The sequence below is a fragment of the Schistocerca serialis genome, chromosome 3 (assembly GCF_023864345.2).
Source record: "Schistocerca serialis cubense isolate TAMUIC-IGC-003099 chromosome 3, iqSchSeri2.2, whole genome shotgun sequence".
NCBI lineage: Eukaryota > Metazoa > Arthropoda > Insecta > Orthoptera > Acrididae > Schistocerca > Schistocerca serialis.
In genome coordinates, this window is record NC_064640.1 from 986,142,278 (window position 1) to 986,167,877 (window position 25,600).

Below are 25,600 nucleotides of genomic sequence, written 5' to 3' on the forward strand. Positions count from 1 at the left end.
TTGTTGTGAAAATCCTGTACAGGACTATGGTATAGCCTATACTCCCTCTAAGTATTCTCTCATCAGGTATAAAAATATCTTTTCTTATCTGTCATGTCCTGCATCACAGGACTAAAATATTAAACGTAGTTTAGGCTCATGATGGAGTGCTAAGATCTACCTCTGTCACAAGACGCCTCTTCACTTTCGAACTCTCTCTAAGGTAAGAGCACAGAGAAGTTGTAAATATAAGGTTTATACTACGTATGACTTTATAAATTCGGTAAAACATCTGATTTTATTGCGACGATCGTATCTCGCTGCGTAGGTGAGAGAGTCACACATATCGTTAAAAGATATCGCCGCAACGAAAAAAAAACGCCAAGTCAAGAATCTTATGTGTGGTGCCCCAGCCATCACCTCCACCCACCAAGCTGCATGTCACTGATATCAAATTTTTAGGCTAATTAATTACATTAATCATGAGAGTCACTTTGCATGGCAAGTGAATTTTCTTTTTCAGTAGTCAGATTACATTCACCAGGTAGCTGAAATAGGAATCCCTGGAGAGAAGATGATGTTCTTTTCGAGGATCACTATGGAGAAGTACCACTTGAAACTGACCACAGAAGGATTCCACCGTCAGCAACATACATTTCGCGTCTGCAGTTTGGAATCCAGTCTCTCCATTCTCCCACATACCTAAATTGGATCCTATGGAGATGCCTTTAAATGATTACAGCCACTAATGAATCATATTCGTGTCACTCTCATATCTCGAAATGAGTCACCTTTTTCGAACCTATCTGCAACAGTAAAACTCCAACGTGGTTTTTTAGGCAGCCCCTATGCATCTTGTAACTGTTCCTCAGTTACTGCCCTGCCCTCCCTGCAGCTTTGTGCACGTAATTTTTCCAGTTTAAATCGGAAATGAGCAGAAGTTGGAGAGTGCTATATCAACCACCTTCTGCATCGTGTGTAGAAACAGGTTGAGCTGAGTTAATGCGACAGGATTGTGTTTTGACCATTCAGTGGAAATCGGGACATGTCATAGCTCTGCCAACACTGTACGATGTGTAAGACCAACGCCAAACGAAGTTTTATTCTGCAACACGAGATAGTAGCAGAAAAAGACAGTACGGGAAGTGGAAGAAGCACGAGGATTTTGCTACTGCATTGCGGTGCGTCTCCAAAATGCATACAGGTACTGTTGTGCAAAGGAGATCTGCCTCCCTCAGGTTGCATTCACGTCTGTCACCCAAACATTCTCTCTATCGTCGTTATTTTGTGCCAGCGGACAGAGAACAAAAAACTGTTGTTGTTGTGGTCTTCAGTCCTGAGACTGGTTTGATGCAGCTCTCCATGCTACTCTATCCTGTGCAAGCTTCTTCATCTCCCAGTACCTACTGCAACCTACATCCTTCTGAATCTGCTTAGTGTATTCATCTCTTGGTCTCCCTCTACAATTTTTACCCTCCACGCTGCCCTCCAATGCTAAATTTGTGATCCCTTGCCTCAAAACATGTCCTACCAACCGATCCTTTCTTCTAGTCAAGTTGTGCCACAAACTTCTCTTCTCCCCAATCCTATTCAATACCTCCTCATTAGTTACATGATCTACCCACCTTATCTTCAGCATTCTTCTGTAGCACCACATTTCGAAAGCTTCTATTCTCTTCTTGTCCAAACTAGTTATCGTCCATGTTTCACTTCCATACATGGCTACACTCCATACAAATAATTTCAGAAACGACTTCCTGACACTTAAATCTATACTCGATGTTAACAGATTTCCCTTCTTCAGAAACGCTTTCCTTGCCATTGCCAGTCTACATTTTATATCCTCTCTACTTCGACCATCATCGGTTATTTTACTCCCTAAATAGCAAAACTCCTTTGCTACTTTAAGTGTCTCATTTCCTAATCTAATTCCCTCAGCATCATCCCAACCACTGCTTCCCTTTCATGCCCCTCGACTCTTATAACTGCCATCTGGTTTTTGTGTACAAATTGTAAGTAGCCTTTCGCTCCCTGTATTTTACCCCTGCCACCTTCAGAATTTGAAAGAGAGTATTCCAGTTAACATTGTCAAAAGCTTTCTCTAAGTCTACAAATGCTAGAAACGTAGGTTTGCGTTTTCTTAATCTTTCTTCTAAGATAAGTCGTAAGGTTAGTATTGCCTCACGTGTTCCAACATTTCCATTATCCTCGTTTTGCTTTTGTTGATGTTCATCTTATATCCTCCTTTCAAGACACTATCCATTCCGTTTAACTGCTCTTCCAAGTCCTTTGCTGTCTCTGACAGAATTACAATGTCATCGGCGAACCTCAAAGTTTTTACTTCTTCTCCATGAATTTTAATACCTACTCCGAATTTTTCTTTTGTTTCCTTTACTGCTTGCTCAATATACAGATTGAATAACATCGGCGAGAGGCTACAACCCTGTCTCACTCCTTTCCCAACCACTGCTTCCCTTTCATGCCCCTCGACTCTTATAACTGCCATCTGGTTTTTGTGTACAAATTGTAAATAGCCTTTCGCTCCCTGTATTTTACCCCTGCCACCTTCAGAATTTGAAAGAGAGTATTCCAGTGAACATTGTTAAAAGCTTTCTCTAAGTCTACAAATGCTAGAAACGTAGGTTTGCCTTATCTTAATCTTTCTTCTAAGATAAGTCGTAAGGTTAGTATTGCCTCACGTGTTCCAACATTTCTACGGAGTCCAAACTGATCTTCCCCGAGGTCCGCATATACCAGTTTTTCCATTTGTCTGTAAAGAATTCGCGTTAGTATTTTGCAGCTGTGACTTATTAAACTGATAGTTCGGCAATTTTCACATCTGTCAACACCTGCTTTCTTTGGGATTGGAATTATTATATTCTTCTTGAAGTCTGAGGGTATTTCGCCTGTCTCATACACCTTGCTCACCAGATGGTAGAGTTTTGTCATGACTGGCTCTCCCAAGGCCGTCAGTAGTTCTAATGGAATGTTGTCTACTTCCGGGGCCTTGTTTCGACTCAGGTCTTTCAGTGCTCTGTCAAACTCTTCACGCAGTATCTTATCTCCCATTTCGTCTTCATCTACAACCTCTTCCATTTCCATAATATTGTCTTCAAGCACATCGCCCTTGTATAAACCCTCCATATACTCCTTCCACCTTTCTGCCTTCCCTTCTTTGCTTAGAGCTGGGTTGCCATCTGAGCTCTTGATATTCATACAAGTGGTTCTCTTCTCTCCAAAAGTCTCTTTAATTTTCCTGTAGGCAGTATCTATCTTACCCCTAATGAGATAAGCCTCTACATCCTTACATTTGTCCTCTAGCCATCCCTGCTTAGCCATTTTGCACTTCCTGTCGATCTCATTTTTTAGACGTTTGTATTCCTTTTTGCCTGCTTCATTTGCTGCATTTTTATATTTTCTCCTTTCATCAATTAAATTCAATATTTCTTCTGTTACCCAAGGATAAAAAACTATGAACTATAAAAACTCCACTAAGGTCATGTGGTAGAGAACTCAATCAGATTTTACCATGTCCCTGTCTTCGAATATATATAGCAAAACCAAATAACGTTTGCGCGCTGGCATCGAGCATATGTGCTGATCTCCATTAAATATACAGGTACTGATTCACTGAGTGACTGAAGTCGCCTGCACAGACCAGTTTAAAGTATCATTGCCTGTACTGTAGGAGGACCACATACCACAGAGTATTAGTCGCAACAGAGGGTCCCTGTTTTGTTGTTTGATGGATTGTTTTTCTCCGCTGTAGCATTTCCAAGCAGTGTATGACACAGCTTTGTACACCGACATACATTTTGTTTTTTCCACCAAGACTTCAAGGTCTGTGTCAGGTCCTAAACTGGCATTAACATGTTTTGATCCATTGGCTCTGACTGAAAGATGGACATCGCACAGTGTAGACTGTGCTGCTTCTCCCACAACACACACACAGGATGATTTTAAGTAAAAGACAGTCACAACATATGGAAACTGGAAGAGTTTTGCGATATTGTGGCGTATTTCCAAACAGATGTCCAAAGGGGACTGACGGACTCTACATTTGAACTAATCTTTCACTGTGATGGGACAGGAGATGGCACAGTGTTCCATTTCGATTGATTCCTCATATTGCAGTCATATACCCGGTCACTGCTTTGGTGCTAGCCATCCCCAGAAGGTGTTGCACCTCTGCCAAGACTCTTTCTCCATCTAAAACAAGCTATGTCAGCCAATCATTATGTGGTAATCAATAACGTACTATTGGACAGATGGGATGGAAAAGACACCATCGATGTACTGTTATAGTTTATAGTTTGACCAATTTTAGCAATTTTACCAGTTTTTCTGTAACTTCAACACTGACCAATGACGCTGCAGCATGCTTGCCTATTTCTGTATCATCGCTAAACCACCCCTTTGCTACTTTGATAGAACCATTCACTAGACTGTGAATGTAGGTAGATGACTGAGCAGTACATCCATTCATTGTCAGTTCTCGAACATATACATCAAAGTATACCAGATAGTGATCTACTTATTTCTAGCACTTTGAGCATAGTGTGTAATTTACAATCTTCCTCTATTTCGCTGGGAGCCACAGGACATTCTTGCATTCTTAGAATAAAGTTGGAGACCGAAAGATCTCCTCACATTGTCTTTGACCAACGCCCCCTGCAACACTGGCACCGGTTTAATTTGCAGCTGACCAGAAGAAGACTGCTACATTCCACATTCGTGAAAGAGCAGTGCGAGTTGAGTCCATAACTACTGTCCCGCACCCATCCGAGAGCACAACATTTCTCCAGATGCACAAATTTTGAGAAGGTTAGCACCCCTTATCTGTGTATAGTAGATAAGAAACTGTTGTGATGATATAACAGATGGTTAAGAAAAAAAAGCAACAGATGGTTTTGATGTATGATGGAGCTCCAGACAGACGGATTTTATTTTGAAGTATTGTGTATAAATCAACTGCGCTATCAATTCTTAAGTATTGTTCTAGTATCTCGGGTCAGTACCAAGAAGGGATCGGTAAGAGAGAAAATAAACACATACACCCCTAAGGCTACACGGTTCTGCACCTAAAACACACTGTAGTGTTAGAGCAGTGCAGTTCCCGACCTATTAGTTGTGGAGAATGCAATGCTGTTACTATCCCAATGTACAAAATATATCTCTAGCGCACGACATACATTCTCCGTGCTAGTTTCTCTACGATAAACTATGGCGGCAAATTCCACTTGCATACATTTTTAACAGTTTAATTACGTGTGATAACTATTTCAGGACAGTATTCCTTGCGCGATCGGGTTAAAAAAAGCGAACGATTTAAGTACTTCTTTTTTATGTATTTTACAAGACCTGCATCTTCCCAAACAGCAGACAATGATGAGCAAGAGAGATCTAACGCCTGCAATCTTAATTTTTTTTTATAAATAAACAATACACCTTCTTCTATGCAGTTGAATTTCATGTCACGAGATCCTTCCTCTCCAGCACAGGGCCGCCAGTTTCCTTGTAGGGGAGGGGAGAGGGGAAGGGGGTTCACCAGAAAGGGAGGGTTAACTAATTGATCAATTTAATTATGTAGTCAATCAAATTGTTAGAGTGAGAGGGAGCTATTCGATTAACTCAGGCCTGCAAGTGTACTGAATCAGCGAAGGGGATGGGGGAGGCTTGGAGGTTTCCTGAGGGGTTGTGAGGAGGAGGGGGAGGGGGACAGGTGGCGGAACAGTAGGTTTCAGACCTGTCAATCAAAAGGAAAAAAATGGTTCAAATGGCTCTGAGCACTATGGAACTTAACTTCTGACGTCATCAGTCCCCTAGAACTTAGAACTACTTAAACCTAACTAACCTAAGGACATCACACACATCCATGCCTGAGGCAGGATTCGAACCTGGGACCGTAGCGGTCGCGCGGTTCCAGACTGAAGCGCCTAGAACAGCTCGGCCACACTGGCCGGCTCAAAAGGAAAGATTATCCCCAAGTGGTCATAATTCTCTTAACACAAGAATAGGTTAAGGACCTATGAGTCAAAAGAGCACAACAGGTTTGCCCCTAAATGTATTCTTGTCCCTGAATGTAGGCAACCTGCAACTAAAAAACGCGGCAGAATGCAGTTTGCCCTACTACTTGTGCGAATTAACTGACTTTGAATGCGAAATGGTAGTTGGAGCTAGACACATGGGACATTCCGTTTCGGACATCGTTAGGGAATTCAGTATTCCGAGATCCACAGTGTGAAGGGTGTGCTGAGAATACCAAATGTCAGGCATTACCTCTCACCACAGACAATGCAGTAGCCAACGGTATTCACTTAACGACCGAGAGCAGAGTTGCCAATGGTAACAGACAAGCAAGACTGTACACCGCAGAAATCAATGTGGGACGTACGACGAACGAATCCTTTAGGACAGTGTTGCGAAATTTGGCGTTAATGAGCTATGGCAGTAGACGACCGACGAGAGTGCCTTTGCTAACAGCACGACATCGCCTGCAGCACCTCTCCTGGGCTCGTGACGATCTGTCCAAATTTCAGTTAGGGCTCGAGTGTCGTGCAGATCCCACGAAGCCATGGACCCAAGTTGTCAACAAGGAGTTGACTGGGTCCTCTGGTCTAGCAGAACCGATCTTTGACTAGAAATGGTTATGTTCTTCTACTTGGAGACCATATGCTGCCATTCGTGGACTTCATGTTCCCAAAAAAGGATGGAATTTTTATGGATGACAATGCGCCCTGTCACTGGGCCACAATTGTTCGCGACTGCTTTGAAGGACATTCTGGAAAGTTCGAGCAAATGATTTCACCAGATCGCCTGATACGAATGCCTTCGAACTTTTATGGGACATAATCGGGAGGTCAGTTCGCGCACAGCATCCTACACTGGCAACACTTTCACAATTATGGATGGCTATAGGAGCAGCATGGGTCAGTATTGCTACAAGAGACGTCTAGCAAGTGTTTGAGTCCATGCCACGTCGAGTTCGGGCAAAAGAAAGTTCTACACGATATTAGGAGGTATCCCATGCCTTTTGTCACCTCCGTGTATGTTACCCTATTTACTTATCTCAACAAATCTGCTCAAGTTGGGTTTGCATACAATAATGAAACTGCTGTATATCTGTGTAGCTTGAGCTGAACCCACCTTATAAGTTCTACCGAGGCAAAGGAGCTTCCGTCACTATACTCGCAGATATCATTAGAGAAGAACAACTCAGTTCGAAAAGGGTGGAAAGTGAAATTAATCAGAACCACATAAGACGGAATCAGCTCAGCATTTGACTAAAGTGATTCTGGGTATCTATGGCAACCCGAACTTAAGAAAATGAATTTGAAAGCTATGCCCCCCTAATACTAATCACGGTAGGTAAATCACTGCGCAATGTTGCTCTGTGCCTCAGCCTCAGTGCAGTTAGATAGTACAACCCATGGGTACTCAGACTACAACGCGAGACTTCGGCCGTGTGTGAACGAGGGAGCGAGCCATGCTTGCTAAACGCTTTCCTGCAAAGCACCTCAGAAAGTAATGAAGGAGCACGTTCGGCGGGGAAAGGGCGCTATAGGCCGGAGCGGTTCAGCCAGTGCCGCGCCGTGATGTAATCGCCAGCCGCAACGCCGCTACTCGCAGATATGCGGAAACCATTACGCTTTAATTCTCAGAAGCTCCATGAGAACTACTAGAAGTGAGCACAATTTCATTTCATACAGTACTGGACGAAAAGTAAGCGAACGTGGAAATCAGTATAAAGGCATTGATATTTGCATAAAAATTAGAATTTTCGGTTAGAATATTTGTGCACAGTATATATCCAATAGTATTAAATTCAGTATACTGAAAAATGCAGTCAAATGGTATTGCATTTTATGTTGGTTGCTTGATTTGGGGGGAGGGGACCAAATACCGGGTCGTGCGGTAGCGTTCTCGCTTCCCACGCCCGGGGTCCCGGGTTCGATTCCCGGGGGGGTCAGAGATTTTCTCTGCCTCGTGATGGCTGGGTGTTGAGTGCTGTCCTTAGGTTAGTTAGGTTTAGGTAGTTCTAAGTTCTAGGGGACTGATGACCATAGATGTTAAGTCCCATAGTGCTCAGAGCCATTGCCGGCCGAAGTGGCCGTGCGGTTAAAGGCGCTGCAGTCTGGAACCGCAAGACCGCTACGGTCGCAGGTTCGAATCCTGCCTCGGGCAAGGATGTTTGTGATGTCCTTAGGTTAGTTAGGTTTAACTAGTTCTAAGTTCTAGGGGACTAATGACCTCAGCAGTTGAGTCCCATAGTGCTCAGAGCCATTTGCTCAGAGCCATTTGAACCATTTTGAACCAAACACCGAGGTCATCGGTCCCAGCGGAATAGGGAAGGATGGGGAAGGAAATCGGCCGTGCCCTTTAAAAGGAACCATCCCAACATTTGCCTGAAACGATTTAGAGAAATCACGGAAAACCTAAACCAGGATAGCAGAAAGCGGGTTTGAACCGTCAACCTCCCGAATGAGAGTCCAGTGTGATAACCACTGCACCACCTCGACCGGTGTATTTTATATCAGTAGTACGGTATATAACAAGACATCGACGATTCAGGTGATGAGGGTGGAACTTGGTATGAAGGCAGTGGACTCTGTGCGGTGTTGCTGTGTGTGTGCGTGCCTTCCCTGCAGATGGGAAACAGACACCATTAGTGACAGTGCGTGTTGTGTACATAAACCGCCATTGTAACGCAGCCACTCGAAAAACAGTTATCATGTGACGAAAAAGCAAAAATGGGAATATTTAATCGTCAATTCGCCAAGAAGTTGAACCGTTCAAGTACACTGATTTAAAATTTCGTTAGATTCGCGCACGATGTGGACAGAGCGGATAATATGTGCAAAGTACAAAATTGTCTGAGCCATCGAAACAGTTACTTTTGCGCAAAGCAAGGGCCACTAACCGTTATTCTTTTCAAGTTGTTGTTGATTTACAGTTGCCAGTAACTGCCAGACGTGTACGATAAATTTTGTCAAATGAAAACATCTTGCATTCAAGAAAAGACTGCAGATACCAACTCTAACACCCAAACATAAACAGGCTAGACTGTAGTTCGCTGAAAATAATATATCATGGTCTTGAGAATGGGATAAAGCGTTCTTCAGTGATGAGAAAAAGTTTAATTTTGGTGGTGCGGGTGGATTTCAATATGATTGGCATGATCTGAGAACAGAACAGCGGGTAAGAAGGAGAGGAAATTTTAGTGGTGGAAGTGTTATGATTTGGGCAGCATTCTGCACTAAAGGTAAATCACACATTGCTTGGGTGAACACTAGAATAAATTCTACATCTGTATCTTCTTGGATACTCTGCAAATCACATTTAAGTGCCTGGCAGAGGGTTCGTCGAACCACCTTCACAATAATTCTCTATTATTCCTATCTCGCAGAAAGAACGAACACCTGTTTCTTTCGGTGCGAGCTCTGATTTACCTTATTTTATTATGGTGATCGTTTCTCTCTATGTAGGTCGGCATGAACAAAATATTTACGCATTTGGAGGAGAAAGCTGGTGATTTAAATTTCGTAAGGAGATTCCGCCGCAACGAAAAACGCCTATGTTTTAATAATGTCCACCCCAAACTCTGTGTTATTTCACTGACACTCTCTCCTCTATTTCGCGATAGCAAAAAACGTGCTGCCCTTCTTTGAACTTTCTCGATGTACTCCGTCAATCCTATCTGGTAAGGATCCCAAACCCCGCAGTAGTATTCTAAAAGAGGACGGACAAGCGTAGTGTAGGCAGTCTCTTTAGTAGATCTGTTACATTTTCTAAGCGTCCGGCCAATAAAACGCAATTTTTGGTTAGCATTCCCTACAGCATTTTCTACGTACGACTTCCAATTTAAGTTGTTCAAAATGGTTCACATGGCTCTGAGCACTAGGGGACTTAACATCTGAGGCCATCAGTCCCCTAGAACTTAGAACTACTTAAACCTAACTAACCTAAGAACATCACACACATCCATGCCCGGGGCAGGATTCGAACCTGCGACCGTAGCGGTCGCGTGATTCCAAACTGAAGCGCCTAGAACCGTTCGGCCACACCGGCCGGCATTTAAGTTGTTCTTAATTGTAATTCCTAGGTATTCAGTTGAATTTACGGCCTTTATATTTGCCTCATATATCGTGTATCCCAAGTTTAACGGATTCCTTTTAGTACTCATGTGGATGACCTCACACTTTTCGTTATTTAGCGTCAATTGCCAATTTTCTATGACGTTACTAGTCGATAAACGACAGCGTCATCTGTAAACAACTTAAGACGGCAACTGAAATTGTCTCCTAAATCGTTTATATAGATAAGGAAGAGCACAGGGCCTATAACACTACCTTGGGGCACGCCAGAAATCACTTCTGTTTTACTCGATGACTTTCCGTCAGTTATTATAAACTGTGACCTCTCTGACGGGAAAGCACGAATCCAGTCACGTAACTGAGACGATATTCCATAAGCACGTGATTTCACTACAAGCCACTTGTGTGGTACAGTGTCAAAAGCCTTCTCGAAATAAATTTGAAATCCCCTGTCAATAACATTCAACACTTCGTGTGAGTAAAGAGCTAGTTGTTTCACAAGGACGATGTTTTCTAAATCCGTGTTGACTGTGTGTCAATAAACCATTCTCATCGAGATAATTAACAATTTTTTAGGACAATATATGTTCCAAAATCCTGCCGCATATCGACGTTAATGATAAGGGCCTGCAATTTAGTGGAGTACTCCTATTGCCTTTCTTCAATATTGATATGACCTGTGCAACTTTCCAGTCTTTGGGTACGAATCTTGCGTCGAGCGAACTGTTGTTGTATGTGATTGTGAAGTATATTGCTATTGTATCAGCATACTCTGTAAGAAACCTAACTGGTATACAGTCTGGACGGGAAGACTTGATTTTGTTAAGTGATTTAAGTTTCTTCACTACTGCGAGGGTATCTACTTCTACGTTACTCATGTCGGCAGCTGTTCTTGATTCGAATTTTGGAATATTTACTTCGTGTACTTTGGTGAAGGAACTTCGGAAGGCTGTGTTTAGTAACTCTGCTTTGGAAGCACTGTCGTCGACAGTATTTCCATTGCTACCGCGCGGAGAAGGCATTGATTGTTTCTTGTCGCTAACATACTTCACATACGACCAGAATCTCTTTGGATTTTCTGCCAGGTTTCGGGACAAAGTTTCGTTGTAGAAACTATTATAAACATCTCGCATTGAAGTCCGCGCTAGATTTCGAGCTTCTATAAAAGATCGCCAGTCTTGGAGATTTTACGTCCGTTTAAATTTGGCATGTTTTTTTCATCGTTTCAGCAGCTGTGTTCTGATCCGTTTTGTGTGCCAGGGAGGATCAGCTCCGTCGTTTGTTAATTTATTTGGTATAAATGTCTCAATTGCTGCCGATACTATTTCTTTCAATTCAAGCCCCATCTGGTCTGCACTTACGTTGTTAATTCGGATTGAGTGAAGATTGTCTCTTAGGAATTCGTCAAGTGAATAGCTACATTTTTCATTTATTTTTGGAGAATTTGGGAGTTGTTATTCAATGTCTCTACGACAACAATGTGTTCACTAATCCCTGTATCCGTGTTGATGCTCATTATTAGCACACGATTATTTGTTGCTAGGGGGTGAAGTGTGTTTTCACAACCTTTTACTATTCGCGTGGGCTCATGAACTAACTGCTCAAAACAATTTTCGGGGAATGCGTTTAGCACAATTTCGGATGCTGTTTTATGCGTACTTCCGGAATTAAACATGTATTATCGCCAACATATCGAGGGTAAATTAAAGTCGCCACCAACTATAACTGTATGAGTCTTATACGTCTTTGAAATCATACTCGAGGTTTCCTTGAACCTTTCAGCAACAGTATCATCTCTAATATGTACACTGAGATGCTAGACAGAGACAGGATTAGAATGTAAGAGCATGTATTGGACGATAGTCTAATGTTTCAACAAGATAATGCATCCGTCCATGTCTCTGTACAATAAAAAGTAGTTTCAAGGTAAAGACGTCGATGGCTTTCCCTGGCCTGCACGTAGCCTGTTTATGTCTTATATATGTCTACCACTTTCATAATAAATTCGATTACATGTATGCTTCACACATTGTGTATCGTTTTCGTAAGAACCCTGCCTTTATGCTGATTTTCACTAGTTTATTAGTGATGTTAATCTGGGATGTCTGCATCCTTTCCTTTATGAAGTCTCGAACTCTGTTGGGGACAGTTTCAATGACATGTCTGAATGGGTGTGGAGAATGGCAACCCATTCTTCCTCAAGAGCCGAAACCAGAGACAGTAGTGATGATGGACACTGGGGTCTGTAGCCTGGTCGACGTTCTAACATTTCAGGAATGTTATTGTCTACATACCACTGCTTCCCAGATGCTGCTTTATGATAGGTCGCATTGTCAAGTGGCACTGAGCACTATGGGACTTAACTTCTGAAGTCATCAGTCCCCTAGAACTTAGAACTACTTAAAACTAACTAACCTAAGGACGCCCGAGGCAGGATTCGAACCTGCGACCGTAGCGGTCGCGCGGTTCCGGACTGTAGCGCCCAGAACCGCTCGGCCACTCCGGCCGGCTCGCATTGTCATGCTGATACATGTATTCGTCGTCTCCAAACTGTACGCAGTACACAGTGTTGTAAAATATGTTCACATAGCTCCACGTCCAGCGTTTCCTCAAGCACAAAAAGAGGATTCCAGCCCAACCACGAAAAACACCGCTCCTCCGCATTTCACTGCGGGCACCACACATGGCAGCAGGTATCGTGATTCAGCACTTCAAATCACTCGTTTACAGTCATCCACTGTCCAGTGGTTCCGCCTTAAGCGTGGCTTAGCGCTCACGGCAGAAATGTGTGGGTCGACCATTGTGTCACTCGCTAGTGCTAGCTGGACTGCTGGCAGCCTCCTGGAACTCACGAGTGGTCGCTTCCGCTGGTTTCGTGTGATTTTTACAGCCATTCTCCGCAATGCTCGACGGTCTTGGTTTAGCTGTGGTAACCACATCACCAACAGTCGACTTTAGAAGGATTGTGGGTTTGTCACTCAGGTGAAATCCAGTGACCAGTCTGCCGACAACACCGTACTGCCTGCCTCCGTTTATAACGGCGGGTCTGCCTCGCGTCACGTCTAGCCACAATTCCACATTATACTGGGCTGTCCGGATCCTTTTCATCAAATCGCGTATACAAGCAATGCTCTGTGAGTTACGTTCGTGGTACAGCGTTACCAAGAGAGCGTTGTAGAGACGAATACGGCACTACGTTGTATACTTATATTCGGCTATGTGTATTTCTTAATTATTTTACCGTCTGGCCAATTCAGGAAACAGTAACACCCGAGAGCAATTGTTTACCATAACGACACGTCGTTGCTAAAGTGTTTGCGTTTCGCAGAAAGCAACGCAAATAGAGGCGTGGTTCAACCTCGCGTGTACTCGTGCAGTAAAGACGTTTTACGTGTCACGTCGCTGTACATATAGGCACAGATGTTAGTTAACAGCTGTTAATGAAAACAGTTTAAACAGAAGAAGGAAGGACGGAAGATTATGGTTTAACTTCCCGTCGTCGACGAGGTCATTAGAGACGGAGCACGTATATTGGAGGAGGGTGGGGTATTAAAGAGGCCGTCTCCTTTGTAAGAAACCATTCCGGCGTTTAGGTAACTCACGGAAAAAGACTAATCTAGTTGGCCGGACGGGCATTTGAACTGTCGACCTTCCGAATGCAAGTTCAGCTTGTCAGCACTGCGACATTTCGCTCAGTAGTCCAAACGGTGGCAGGAATGCGAGACATCCCTTACCGTCATCACCACTGTCTCGCTTAAATCTACCCGTTTTTGTCTACTACACTATTGTTATTGTTATTACTGCACTAATGACAGCATGATGTTTCCACAGACCAAATATGAAGTATCTCAAAGAGTGTAAATAAACTTCTCGTTTATTCTCTTAGTTGAATTAACGCTTTAGGTCGTCATTGCCTGTAGAGTTATTAGTTATAATCCGACGCTGGTATTTTCGTGTGTATTCGTCTGATATACTGAAATATTGTTTTAGCTTCTCTCTATTTTTCTCACTGTAATATGCCAAGTATGTACCTTTATCGTATGATGCTTGTGCAGTATAGAATTACATTTGTGTTGTTCTTGTGGAGGGTCTGTGCTGCGGAATTATGTGAAGGAAGACAATTGGATCTGATTCTAGCACATAGCTTCTACTTCTCGAATGGCGCCACGTGCCTTCAGACTATAAGACAATGTACCGAGGTGTGGGATTTAAGACTCAGCATCTACGCACAAACAACTACTTCTCCGGTTGGACTGCTACTGTCCATGAGCAACCTCAGCTACAGACGCAGGGAGAGAAAGACACGGTGTTAATGACATCGAGCAAGTTTTAGTTTGTTAAGTGAAGTATTTCCTTAGTTATATTCAGGTTTCTGAGCGTTGCAACAGTTTCTGTCATCTGACTGAAAGAAGAGAGTTATGATGCACGTATGTGTAGCCAAGATGATCTTCTCATAGGATGAAAACCTTTCTTATTTCTACTTAGGTTCGATCGGTACGATATACTCTTTTAGAACCATATTTGGTGGCTCGACAAAGTTTTCGGCCATATTTGGTTCAATATCTGTTGTGTGGTTGCTGTTCTGTTAAGGGATAGATTATCATACATTCGCAGAAATTACCTACTTCAGAACATCCATTTTAGAAATTGTTGAATAATATTTTAACTAACTGACTCGCCCTTCGTCGCTAACTGAAATAATATATTTTTCATTTTTCCTTATAATTATATTATGAACACAATTGTTTCTTAGCTGTCCACAGTGTATCTTCAATGTATTTAATGAAAATCGTTTTTCCAGGTTTATCTTATCATGAATAGAAATTATTGGTGAAACTTCCTGGGAGATTGCTCCAGCTGTTTGGAAATCATTTCCCCCAAACGTAAAGTAATGGGGAATTACTACAAAAATTGTAACGAACCGTTTTCAAGGAAAATATAACAGATTTCTACAGTTTCCTAAGTAACTGCAAATAGCCACATGTGTACGCCTCCCAAATGGAAGCAAAACAACAATCTTATGTAATAAAGTTTTCCTTGAGACTTATGAGTCTCAACTTCATCTACAATTATGATAAAAGCTGAAGAAATGAATTAAAATTTGTGCTACAGTCATGACTTGAACCTGAGCCTTCTGCTTAATTTTTTTTTTATTGTTCTCATTTTTGTTCGATTTCGTTCCTTGCATTTGTTCGGTGCGGATGTTCCATGACACCATTTTTTTTAGTTTGTTGAGATCACATAGGACACCCCCCAGGCGAAAAACAATTATGTGTAATTACCATCAATAACAAACAAAATAAAAAGGGAATTATAGTAATTAAAGGGAACGCCCTCCTGGCAGAACAGACAAAATGGCATCCGCGTCCCGCCAACTTGTGAGTAGTCGCACACTGAATCCCAAGGCAGTCAGGCCTGTTCCAGGCACGTCTTCACGAAGAATATTGCATTTTGCCGGTACATTGGACCGAGTCCTGGTATTACACAATCACACCGAAATCACCTTTCCATACCTGGGACACCTCAGCTGCAGGGCGGATTGAAGAAGGCACTACCCAAAAAGTTGGCATAGCACTGACGGTATCGCGGATGGTGCACGAGAAAAGTAAAGCGATCTTGCAGGAGCGTTCAAAAATCAAGAACACTCTTATCACCCTCACAGAACAAATAAGAGATCGAGAGGCCTTTTATCCAGATCACAGCATTGTTCTTCGTACGTGGGAAGTGTATCTCATCTGGGAACAGAAGAGATTTCGGTGTAATGGTATGGGGAGCCGTACGTAGAAGAAAGGCAAGCATCTTCTGAATCAGCTGCCACACCTCTGTAGAAGATCCACACATCAGTCGATGTTCGTCCGTATCGAGCGTGTGACAACGAGGACACAGCGACGAATCTGTCATTTTTATGGCATGTAGACAAAGTTGTGTCACGTATTTTCCATTAACGACCAGACACCAGGTCGCACAAGCGCTCGTGTCCAGGAGGATATGGTGCACAGAACGCCAAACCACGGGCCGTGCGATCGTAGGATGTCGGCTTTCCACAACATTCCGAGTATAATTTCTCATCATTAGGCGGTAAAAATCACGTGCCGTAGGGTTCCTGGTACTAGGCAAGTCGGCACGGACATAACTGTATTCGATGAAAAAGGTCCTGACATGTGTGAGAGAGGGAGAAATATGGGCTACTGCAACGGGTGCCACTCGAAAGGGTTCGTCAATCAGGCTTCCCGATAATTCGGTTCGGCGGCGGGTCCACGATTTAACCACCGTACTTACATAAAGGGCAGCTCCTCTCGCTTGGAGGTTGACAAGGCCGAGGCCGCCATCTCGAGGAGGAAATGTCAGCGTGTCGTAGCGCACTGTGAAGATAAGACCCGCGCTTAGAAAGTAGCCGAACGCCGCCTGAAGTCTGTGTGCCATTGCCTTTGGCATCGGTAAAATCTGTGCTAAATGGGGTAGTCGCGATACTAGATGAGTGTTAACAAAAACCGCCCTTTGTAACATGTCCAGTGCCCTCACGAGGTTGCCACGAACGTTCGTGCGGATTGCTTGAAGCAGGTGTTTACAGTTACATTAGATCGTGCGCTGTATATCACGCGTGAAGGTGATCCCCAAACATTTGAGCTTGTCCTCTAATGGCAATGGAGCCACACTCTCTGCTGGAAGACCCTTACCGACGGACATAGCACTAGATTTCGTCAGGTTCACACGGCTTCCAGCAGCAGTCCCTTATTGGTTGATCCGTGCCAGTGCCTCTCGCACTTCATCCTCCGATAGAACCGAGAACACCACGTCATCATTGTTATCCCTGTGAGCCGGCTCCTCAAGCCGTGTAACTGTGGCTCAAGGGCGATGACGAAAAGCAGCATCGACAGCGGACATCCTTGACGGACAGACCGCATGACATCAATAGGGCCCGCCACACGGCCATTGACCAACACTCGCGACGTGGCCCCTCGGAGGAGTCGCAAGACGAAGTGTATAAACCCGTGGGGAAAGGCCATCCGTCGGAGTAATTTTGTAGAAAGTCATGACTCGCTCTATCAAAGGCGTGGTCGAAGTCCACTAAGGCACCGTGACGGCGGCAGGTCGTGGCCAGGGCTATGACGTCACGGTAATCGCTGAGTGCCGTCTGAAAGTTACTGTCACCACCAAAGCACGTTTGATCCAGAGAGATGACTTGAGGGATGACGCGCCGAAGCCGAGCGGCAAGAATCCGGGTAAAAACCTCGAAGTCACAACTTAACATGGTCAACGGCCGACAATGCCGAACTCCCAGACCTCCCGACGGCTTGGGGCCCGGGATAAGTAAGCCGGATAAGCAAGCCTTCTACGAATTCGGGTGGGAGGGGAAGGTCAGGGTTCATCAATTCTTCATACATCGCAGTCCAGCGTGAGCCCATGATGTCGTGGAATGTGCAGTAAAACTCCAGCGGGAACCCGTCTGGACCTGGGGCTTTATTCGCCGCTCCCTTATGAAGAGCATCTGCGACGTCATCAGCCGTAATTGTCGCTGTGAGAATCTCCGCAGCAGCCTCATCCAGGGTACCCGTCATTGAACAGAGGACATCAGTCGTTACCGATATGTTCTGGTCCTCTGCTGCATACAACTGGTTGTAGTGATCCACAAAGGCTTTTACGATGTCATTCCGGGACGTCAATCGACGACCATCTCGCATGTCGAGGGCGTTGACCAGCATTCTCTAACACCGCTGCTTCTTTCGGATAACATGATGCACGGACGGGGGCTCTCCTAGTACAGAATCGTGACATCTTGCGCGTACTATTGTACCTACAAGACAGTGACGCATAATAGAAATTATCTTCGCGTTAATACGTTGAATTTCAACCTGTCGTTGAACAGAGGGGGCATGGTTTGAGAGTTCCCGGAGAATTGTGAAATAGTATTCCACGGTATGTCGTTGCCACAGCATTTTGTCTTGTCCGTAATTCATCATCGAACGACGTAAAGCGGGCTTGGTGCAGTCGAGCCACCAGCGGAGTGTTGAAGGATATGCTGGAAGGTATCTCTCACAGTTGTTCCACGTCGTTTCTACGACCTGCATTCGGATTCTTGAGATGGGTGACATTCAGCTTCCACAGCCTTCGACCGCGGCACACCTTCTGGAGCGAAACAGTGCAAATGTAGGCGATATGGTCGGAAGAGGTGGTAGGCAATAACTCAGCGTCGAGCGTGGCAGTTACGATCCCTTGGGAGACGTAGACACAGTCAAGACGACTTGCTGAATGGCTGGTGACGGACGTATATCCAGGCCGATCACCATGCACGCGGTCCCAAGAATCGGTGAGGTTCAGTTCATGCACGAGCAGCTTGAGTTCCTGGCGTGTGGCGAAATGGGGATGTTGGTCCTTCTGGGATAAAACACAATTGAAGTCGCCGCCAAGAATAATATGGTCGTAGCGGCCTACAAATAAAGGAGCGACCTATTCTGAATAGAAACGCGACCGTTCCCGTCGCTTGGCCGTGCCCGAGTAAGCGTAAACGTTGAACCGTTCAAGTTCAGTGTTGAGCCGTTGACTCAGTTTTTTATTACAGAGTGCAGCTAACCCTCTGACCGAACACGCTGATCTATCGTGCCGGCGATACTAGCCAGATGTGTTAGCCATTACACCACTGTAGCAGTTCAGCTAATATACGCGCAGGGACTACTCTAATCCATTGTCCTCCTTAACGCAAACTTCAATTTAAGCCTTCACCCTATTTTCCCCCTTTTAAATCGTCAGTATCGCCGAAGATGTCTGTTATTGGAATAGCAAAAAAATTGTTCAAATGCCTCTGGGCACTATGGGACTTAACATCTGTGGTCATCAGTCCCCTAGAACTGAGAACTACTTAAACGTAACTAACCTAAGGACATCACACACATCCATGTCCGAGGCAGGATTCGAACCTGCGACCGAAGCGGTCACGCGGTTCCAGACTGAAGCGCCTAGAACCGCACGGCCACACCGGCCGGCTATTGGAATAACACCCCAGCTTTGTATGTAATGGTAAAATCCTTCCTATACCTCAGGTAAAGGTGATCTATAGATCTTATATATCATTATCATAGATGAAGTTGAGACTCGTAAGTCTGAAGGAAAACTTGATTGTTTAAGATGTATAGATGACTATGGCTGAGGTACAGGCAGCATTTCCCCATTACGTACAAAGCTGGGGTGCTATTCCAGTACAGGAGAGCATCAGCAAGACTGACGATTTTAGAAGGGGAAAATAAGTTGAAGGTGTGAATTGAAGTTTTGCGTTTCGAAGGGCAATGAACTAGAGTATTCTGTGCAGCTCTGTTACCGATAATGGGGTAATGGCGGGAAATTACACTGAGTGTTCATATGTGATAATGGATAGTTATTGGTTTACCGACATAGCTTCTTATTCCTGTTGTTATCGTCAAATGTCTCGTCGACAGAAATACGTATTAAGAGATGAAAGACAGGAGTACCCAACACTGTTTGCGAAAATTGTAACATTCACAAGGAATACTCTGAATCGTTCCAAAAACCGGAGAATGCGTAGAACACTGAAACAATACTAAATGATTGAGACTACAGAGAGATGGCGCGCGCCTTCTTTTATGTGAGTGGATAGGCGAGTGTTACGTCACGCTTAGTCGATGCGGAGCTATCAAAGTGGAAGCAAGTGCCGGTATGCCTTGTCGACGTCAAAGGGCGTAATATCAGCATGTGATGAGTTCGAACGTGGCGGAATGATTGGTCTCCAAGAAACAGGTTTATCGAACTGTGGCATTGTGGCTCGTACAGGGTATGTTGCTACGACGGTGATGCGTTTATGGAACCAATGGACAGAAGAGGGTTGTACCCAACGACGAGCGGGCAGTGTGACCACAGTACTGGATGAACGCAATCTTGTCTATATGGGCATAACCGACAGATAAGCTTCGTCCACAGCTTTGGCTCCACACTGCAGTACTGTGGACATGTCTAGGGCTGGACTGGTGGTATCCATTCCACTGGATCGGGACTTCCATCGACGAGACACTACAGCGCTTCCCACTAGAAAGAGGCCCCACAAACGAACATTTGCGTAAATTACACTCAAAGGCTTTGCATAAAAATCAGGAAATGGAATGAAATGAACATGTCATACCGTGTTCATGGGGAAATAAAGGTAAATCACAAAAGGTGCTGGAAGTGACCGCCCTCTACTTGTAAATACAGTTAACACGACGCTGCAGATTCTCGAATGTTGCTGCCAAAATCTCTGGTATCACTGCCGGAATTTCACGGATGATGCAATCTCGTAAATCTTCCAAGTTGTGTGCTTTGTTACTATAGATCTTGCCTTTTAGGCCACCCCAAAGGAAAAAGTAAGGTGGCGTTAAATCAGATGACTTTAGGGGCCTCAGTCCTTTCGAAATCACTCTGCAGGGGAAAAATGATCCGACCTCAGTCACGGTCACTCGAGACGCGTGGCATGTGGCACCATCCTGTTGGTACCAACCAAGGGTAAAGTCTTCATCGTCCAGCTGGTTCACATATTCCCAAAGCACTTCGATGTAAACTGCATTTGTCCCAGTAGACTCGAAAAAAATTGGCCTGATGCAGCGACGCTATGATACTGCACAGAAAACGCCAATCTTTTGTGAATGCAGGGGTCACTTGACCAGTCCGTGAGGAGTTTACATAACCAGAGAGGCGGAATCACGCCTCATTACTGAACCGTGTGTACTCGAATATTCCTGGCCTCTGAGCAATAAATTACTGAAACCAACGGCAAAATGTGATGCGTTTGCCTTTTTCACTGACATTGGCATTCAGTTTCTGAACAACTATGAGCCTGTGTGGATGGATGCCGGCTTTTTTGGCAGCTCTGTGACATGTGCTCCGTGACATTCCACATTCCTGAGATAAATGTCGAACAGATTTTGAAGGAGAAGCCAGCAATCGTTGTTTCATGTCAGTCACTTTTTCTTCCCCGTCGTGAATATCCAACAGCGTTCTACTGGTCTCCATCTAACAACTTAAACTGCAGTGGCCATATGAACGCCGCCGCTTCATTTTGTATAGCAGTGGCCGCATAATTATTAGACGCTACTGAGGTGAAGGCAGTCGGGCATACTGCATTGTTGAGTGGCATAGCGGACAAACGTCGAGTGTGATGGTTCTACATCTACATCTACATCTACATTTATACTCCGCAAGCCACCCAACGGTGTGTGGCGGAGGGCACTTTACGTGCCACCGTCATTACCTCCCGTTCCTGTTCCAGTCGCGTACGGTTCGCGGGAAGAACGACTGCCGGAAAGCCTCCGTGCGCGCTCGAATCTCTCTAATTTTACATTCGTGATCTCCTCGAGAGGTATAAGTAGGGAGAAGCAATATATTCGATACCTCATCCAGAAACGCACCCTCTCGAAACGTGGACAGCAAGCTACACCGCGATGCAGAGCGCCTCTCTTGCAGAGTCTGCCACTTGAGTTTGCTAAACATCTCCATAACGCTATCACGCTTACCAAATGACCCTGTGACGAAACGCGCCGCTCTTCTTTGGTTCTTCTCTATCTCTTCTGTCAACCCGACCTGGTACGGATCCCACACCGATGAGCAATACTCAAGTATAGGTCGAACGAGTGTTTTTAAGCCACCTCCTTTGTTGGGGCGTCACTGGCTGTAACATGTGATCTCGTCTCCTATGTATTGAGGGAAACCTGAACTGCTATCGCTACATCGTGGAGGTTTTAGAGCTCGAAACACTGCTCCTCCTGCAGGTAACTTATCACGCCATATTTCAGCAGGACAACGCCCGGTCACATGTGGCGAGGAATGTGCTAGCCTTATTCGAAGAACGAGGGGGACCACTGCCTCCCTGGCCTGCAGATCCGCGCAACACGTCGTCCGTCGAACACGTCTCGGATAAGGGCGGTCGGAAACTTCTCCGTTCTTAACTTCCTGTAGCCACTATCGATGGCCTCGGACGCACTTACAAACGCCGTGGCATAGTATATCCTGTCCTTCTTCGATTGCGTGCCACAACGTTTAGAGGCTCTGACTGCAGCATATGGCAGCTAAACACCGTACTAAATTCTAGCCGTCAAAGTGCAGGTAAAGTTCTCTGGTTCAACTTACTTCTGTACTGTTGTGTCGTTAATCTATCAAGTAAAATTCATTGTAAACACGTGCATCATTCCTGGTGCTGCAATTAACACAGACAGTAGAGTATTTAAGCATGCTGTTATTGTACTGATGCAGAGAAGTGAGCCGCAAACTGGCTGACAAAATGTTTTTTGTGATCGCAGGTTTCTCCGTGGGAGACGACCTGGGCTTCTCGCAGTCGCTGTCGGCCCTGGAGGCGAACAGGCGGCGGTCCGTGGCGGGCCGCAGCACCAACGTCGCCAGGAACGGGGTGAGTGACGCCGCACGCCTGCCACTTACGTACTAACCATTGGTCTTAACTGTGCATGTCAGTCTTTGAAATTTCATTTGCCCAGCACCCCACTACTTTTAATCCATTGTCTAAAAATACTGTAAGTTATTCCTGTCTTCGCTTGCTGAACATAACTCACTTATCTGTGATTCACTCCACGGGTTATGCAGAGTTACTGTTATTAAATTAGCAAACAACTAAGCGTCCTAGAGACCACCACTATTATCCTCTCTTCGCACCACGTGTTACAGTTAACAAACCCACATACGAATAGAAAATCACAGGGAACCCGAAGTAGCGTTCCGTGCCTCAAAAAACGAGGGCACCAGTATTTCACCGTGCTTCTGTCATATACACTATCTAATCAAAAGCATCTGGACACCTGCTACTGAACATTTATATGGGGAGTGTCCATCTTCCGCCTTTATGACGGCCTGAACTCTACTGGCGACACTTTTAGAGAGGTTTCTGTGTGTCGGTGGAGGAATGGCACCTCATTCGTCGTTCAGAATCGAAACGAGAGAAGGTAGTGAGTTTGAACGCTGGGGTCTAGAGCGATGACGACGTTATACGTCACCGCAATGGTGTTCTGTTGGATCCAGGTCGGAGCCTTGGGCAGGCTAGACCATTAGAGGAATGTTATTGTCCACAAACCACTGCCTCACATATGTGTGCTAGTACAGTCATCGTCTCCGAACTGTTCCTCCACTGCACAGAGTAAATGTGTCCATATCCTTTCATATTTAGTCCTTCCTTAATCGTAATAAAGGGGACCACACCCCAACCACGAAAAACACTCCCATACCGCGACACCATCTCCTCCATACTTCACAGCTGATCCTACACATGATGCCAGGTAACGTTCCAGAGGCATTCGCAACACCCAAACCCTTCCATCGTATTGTCGCAGGGTATTCATCTCTCTCGTTCCCAATCATACACTGATCAGTGCCATCGTTCTTTACACAGCGCCATGCGTCGCTTAGCACAGAAATGTGTAGCTTATTAGGATCTGCTCGACCACTATATCCCGTTCTTTTAACGCCATACCCACAGCTGTTGTCCCAGCTGGAATGCTAGTAGCACGTTTTAATTCACGAGTAATTCCTTTCGTTAATTTTTTACAAGCACCTTCCACAATGCTCGTCAGTCCCTGTCCGACATCACCAACGGTCATTGAGCTCTCCTGGTCGACCCATTCTGCTGTTAATGCTTTTCTACTGACAACATTCTCCGCCTCTTTTATAATGGCAGCTCCACCTCCTGTAACATCTAGTGATCAATTCCGCATTACGTAGGGTTGTCCGGATACTTTCGATCAGGTAGTGTATATTAAAATTAAGATAATCTGCACTTCGCCTTAAATGAAGTACCTTAGGGACATATACTGTTTAACGTGTCATCCATGACGTGGTCATTTGGAAAGGAAGATTAGTGTTTAACGTCTCGTCGACCACGAGATCATTAGAGGCAAAGCAAAATCTCGGATTTGGAAAGCATAGAGAAGGAAATCGATCGCGTCCTCTTCAAAGAAACCATCCCAGAATTGGCCTCAATCGATTTAGGGAAAACACTGAAAATCCAAATCTGGATGTAGGGATGGGGATTTGAACCGCGCTTCTCCCAAATGCGAGTCCAGTACTCTAACCTCCGCGCCATGTATCTCGGTTAAAATGAAGTACTAGGTCGCTCTGAATCACTTTGTCCTTCGCAGCTTCCAGTAAGAACTGAGATCTGTCGAATTAATAGATATTTGTTCCAAGATAAATGCCGTTGTATAACAATTCGTACTTATTTCTGCAGACGATGTCGTCATAAATATACAGATTGTAATTTCCTTTCAGTATGGGGCATGAATTTCAATACTGTTAATTTCACATGTTCGTGAAGGAAAAACTGAGGGCGTTAAAATTAGGAGGAAAAAGTATTAAAATTACTGCCAGATGACCAGCACAGCAACGTTTCGCACCTCACGCTTTGCGAATGAGACATGAAGTACGAACCACGATTATAAAGTTTGAACACGATTTTTTCTGACAGTTTGTAAAATAAAGGCGTAAATCAGTAGATCTTTGTATCAGTTGACGTATTTGTGTGTGTATTGTGTATTGAACCGGAGACCTAGAAACGACAGAGAGGCTTCGTCCTGCCATAGCCCTCAGTGGTTCACAACCCCACAACGGGCCATAACATTCCACCCACCCCACCGCCGCACCACACAGAACCCAGGGTTATTGTGCGGTTCGGCCCCCAGTGGACCCCCCCCCCCTCCCCCCGGGAACGTCTCATACCAGACGAGTGTACCCCAAGTGTTTGCATGGTAGAGTAATTACGGTGTACGCGTACGTGGAGACAGTGTTTGTGCAGCAATCGCCGACATAGTGTAACGGGGGCAGAATAAGGGTAACCAGCCCGCATTCGCCGAGGCAGATGGAAAACCGCCTTAAAACCCATCCACAAGCTGGCCGGCACACCGGACCTCGAAACTAATCCGCCAGGCGGATTCGTACCGGAGACCGGCACGCCTTCCCATTCGGGAAGCAGCGCGTTAGACCGCGCGGCTAGCTGGCGGGCTAGTTGACGTATTTACTATTTATGCTAATGAGCCAAAACGTTATAACCACGTGCTTAATAGCGTGCTGGTACACTTTTGGAACGCAGTACAGGAGCGACGCTGTAAGGCATGGATTTGGCACGTCTTTGGTAGGTTTCCTGAGGTACCTAGTACCAGGTGTCTACGTATAGGTCTCGAAATCCCCATAAATTACTTGTCGATGGCTTGTGCGTGCGGAGCTGGGCCTCGACAGCGTCCCAGACTTTCATCGCCAAGACATCAACGTGAGTCTACTATCCTGCTAATCAAACCACTGTACCTTGTTACTGACCTTCTGACATAAACATTTGTCGTGTTAGAAGATAACATCGCCGCTGGAAAAGACGTCGAGAATAAAGGGATGCCGGTACTCCGCGGCCGGCCGGTGTGGCCGTGCGGTTTAGACGCTTCAGTCTGGAACCGCGTGACCGCTACGGTCGCAGGTTCGAATCCTGCCTCGGGCATGGATATATGTGATGTCCTTAGGTTAGTTAGGTTTAATTTGTTCTAAGTTCTAGGCGACTGATG

General features: G+C 44.9%; 1 protein-coding gene across 1 annotated transcript in view; it reads left to right on the top strand.

Annotated features, from left to right (window-relative positions):
• Positions 1-25,600, top strand: part of LOC126469636 (uncharacterized) — a 358,045-nt gene that overhangs the window by 182,542 nt on the left and 149,903 nt on the right. The window contains exon 3 of the mRNA XM_050096761.1: positions 22,352-22,458. Within this exon, the coding sequence (XP_049952718.1) occupies positions 22,352-22,458 (107 nt within the window). The remainder of the gene's footprint in view (positions 1-22,351; positions 22,459-25,600) is intronic.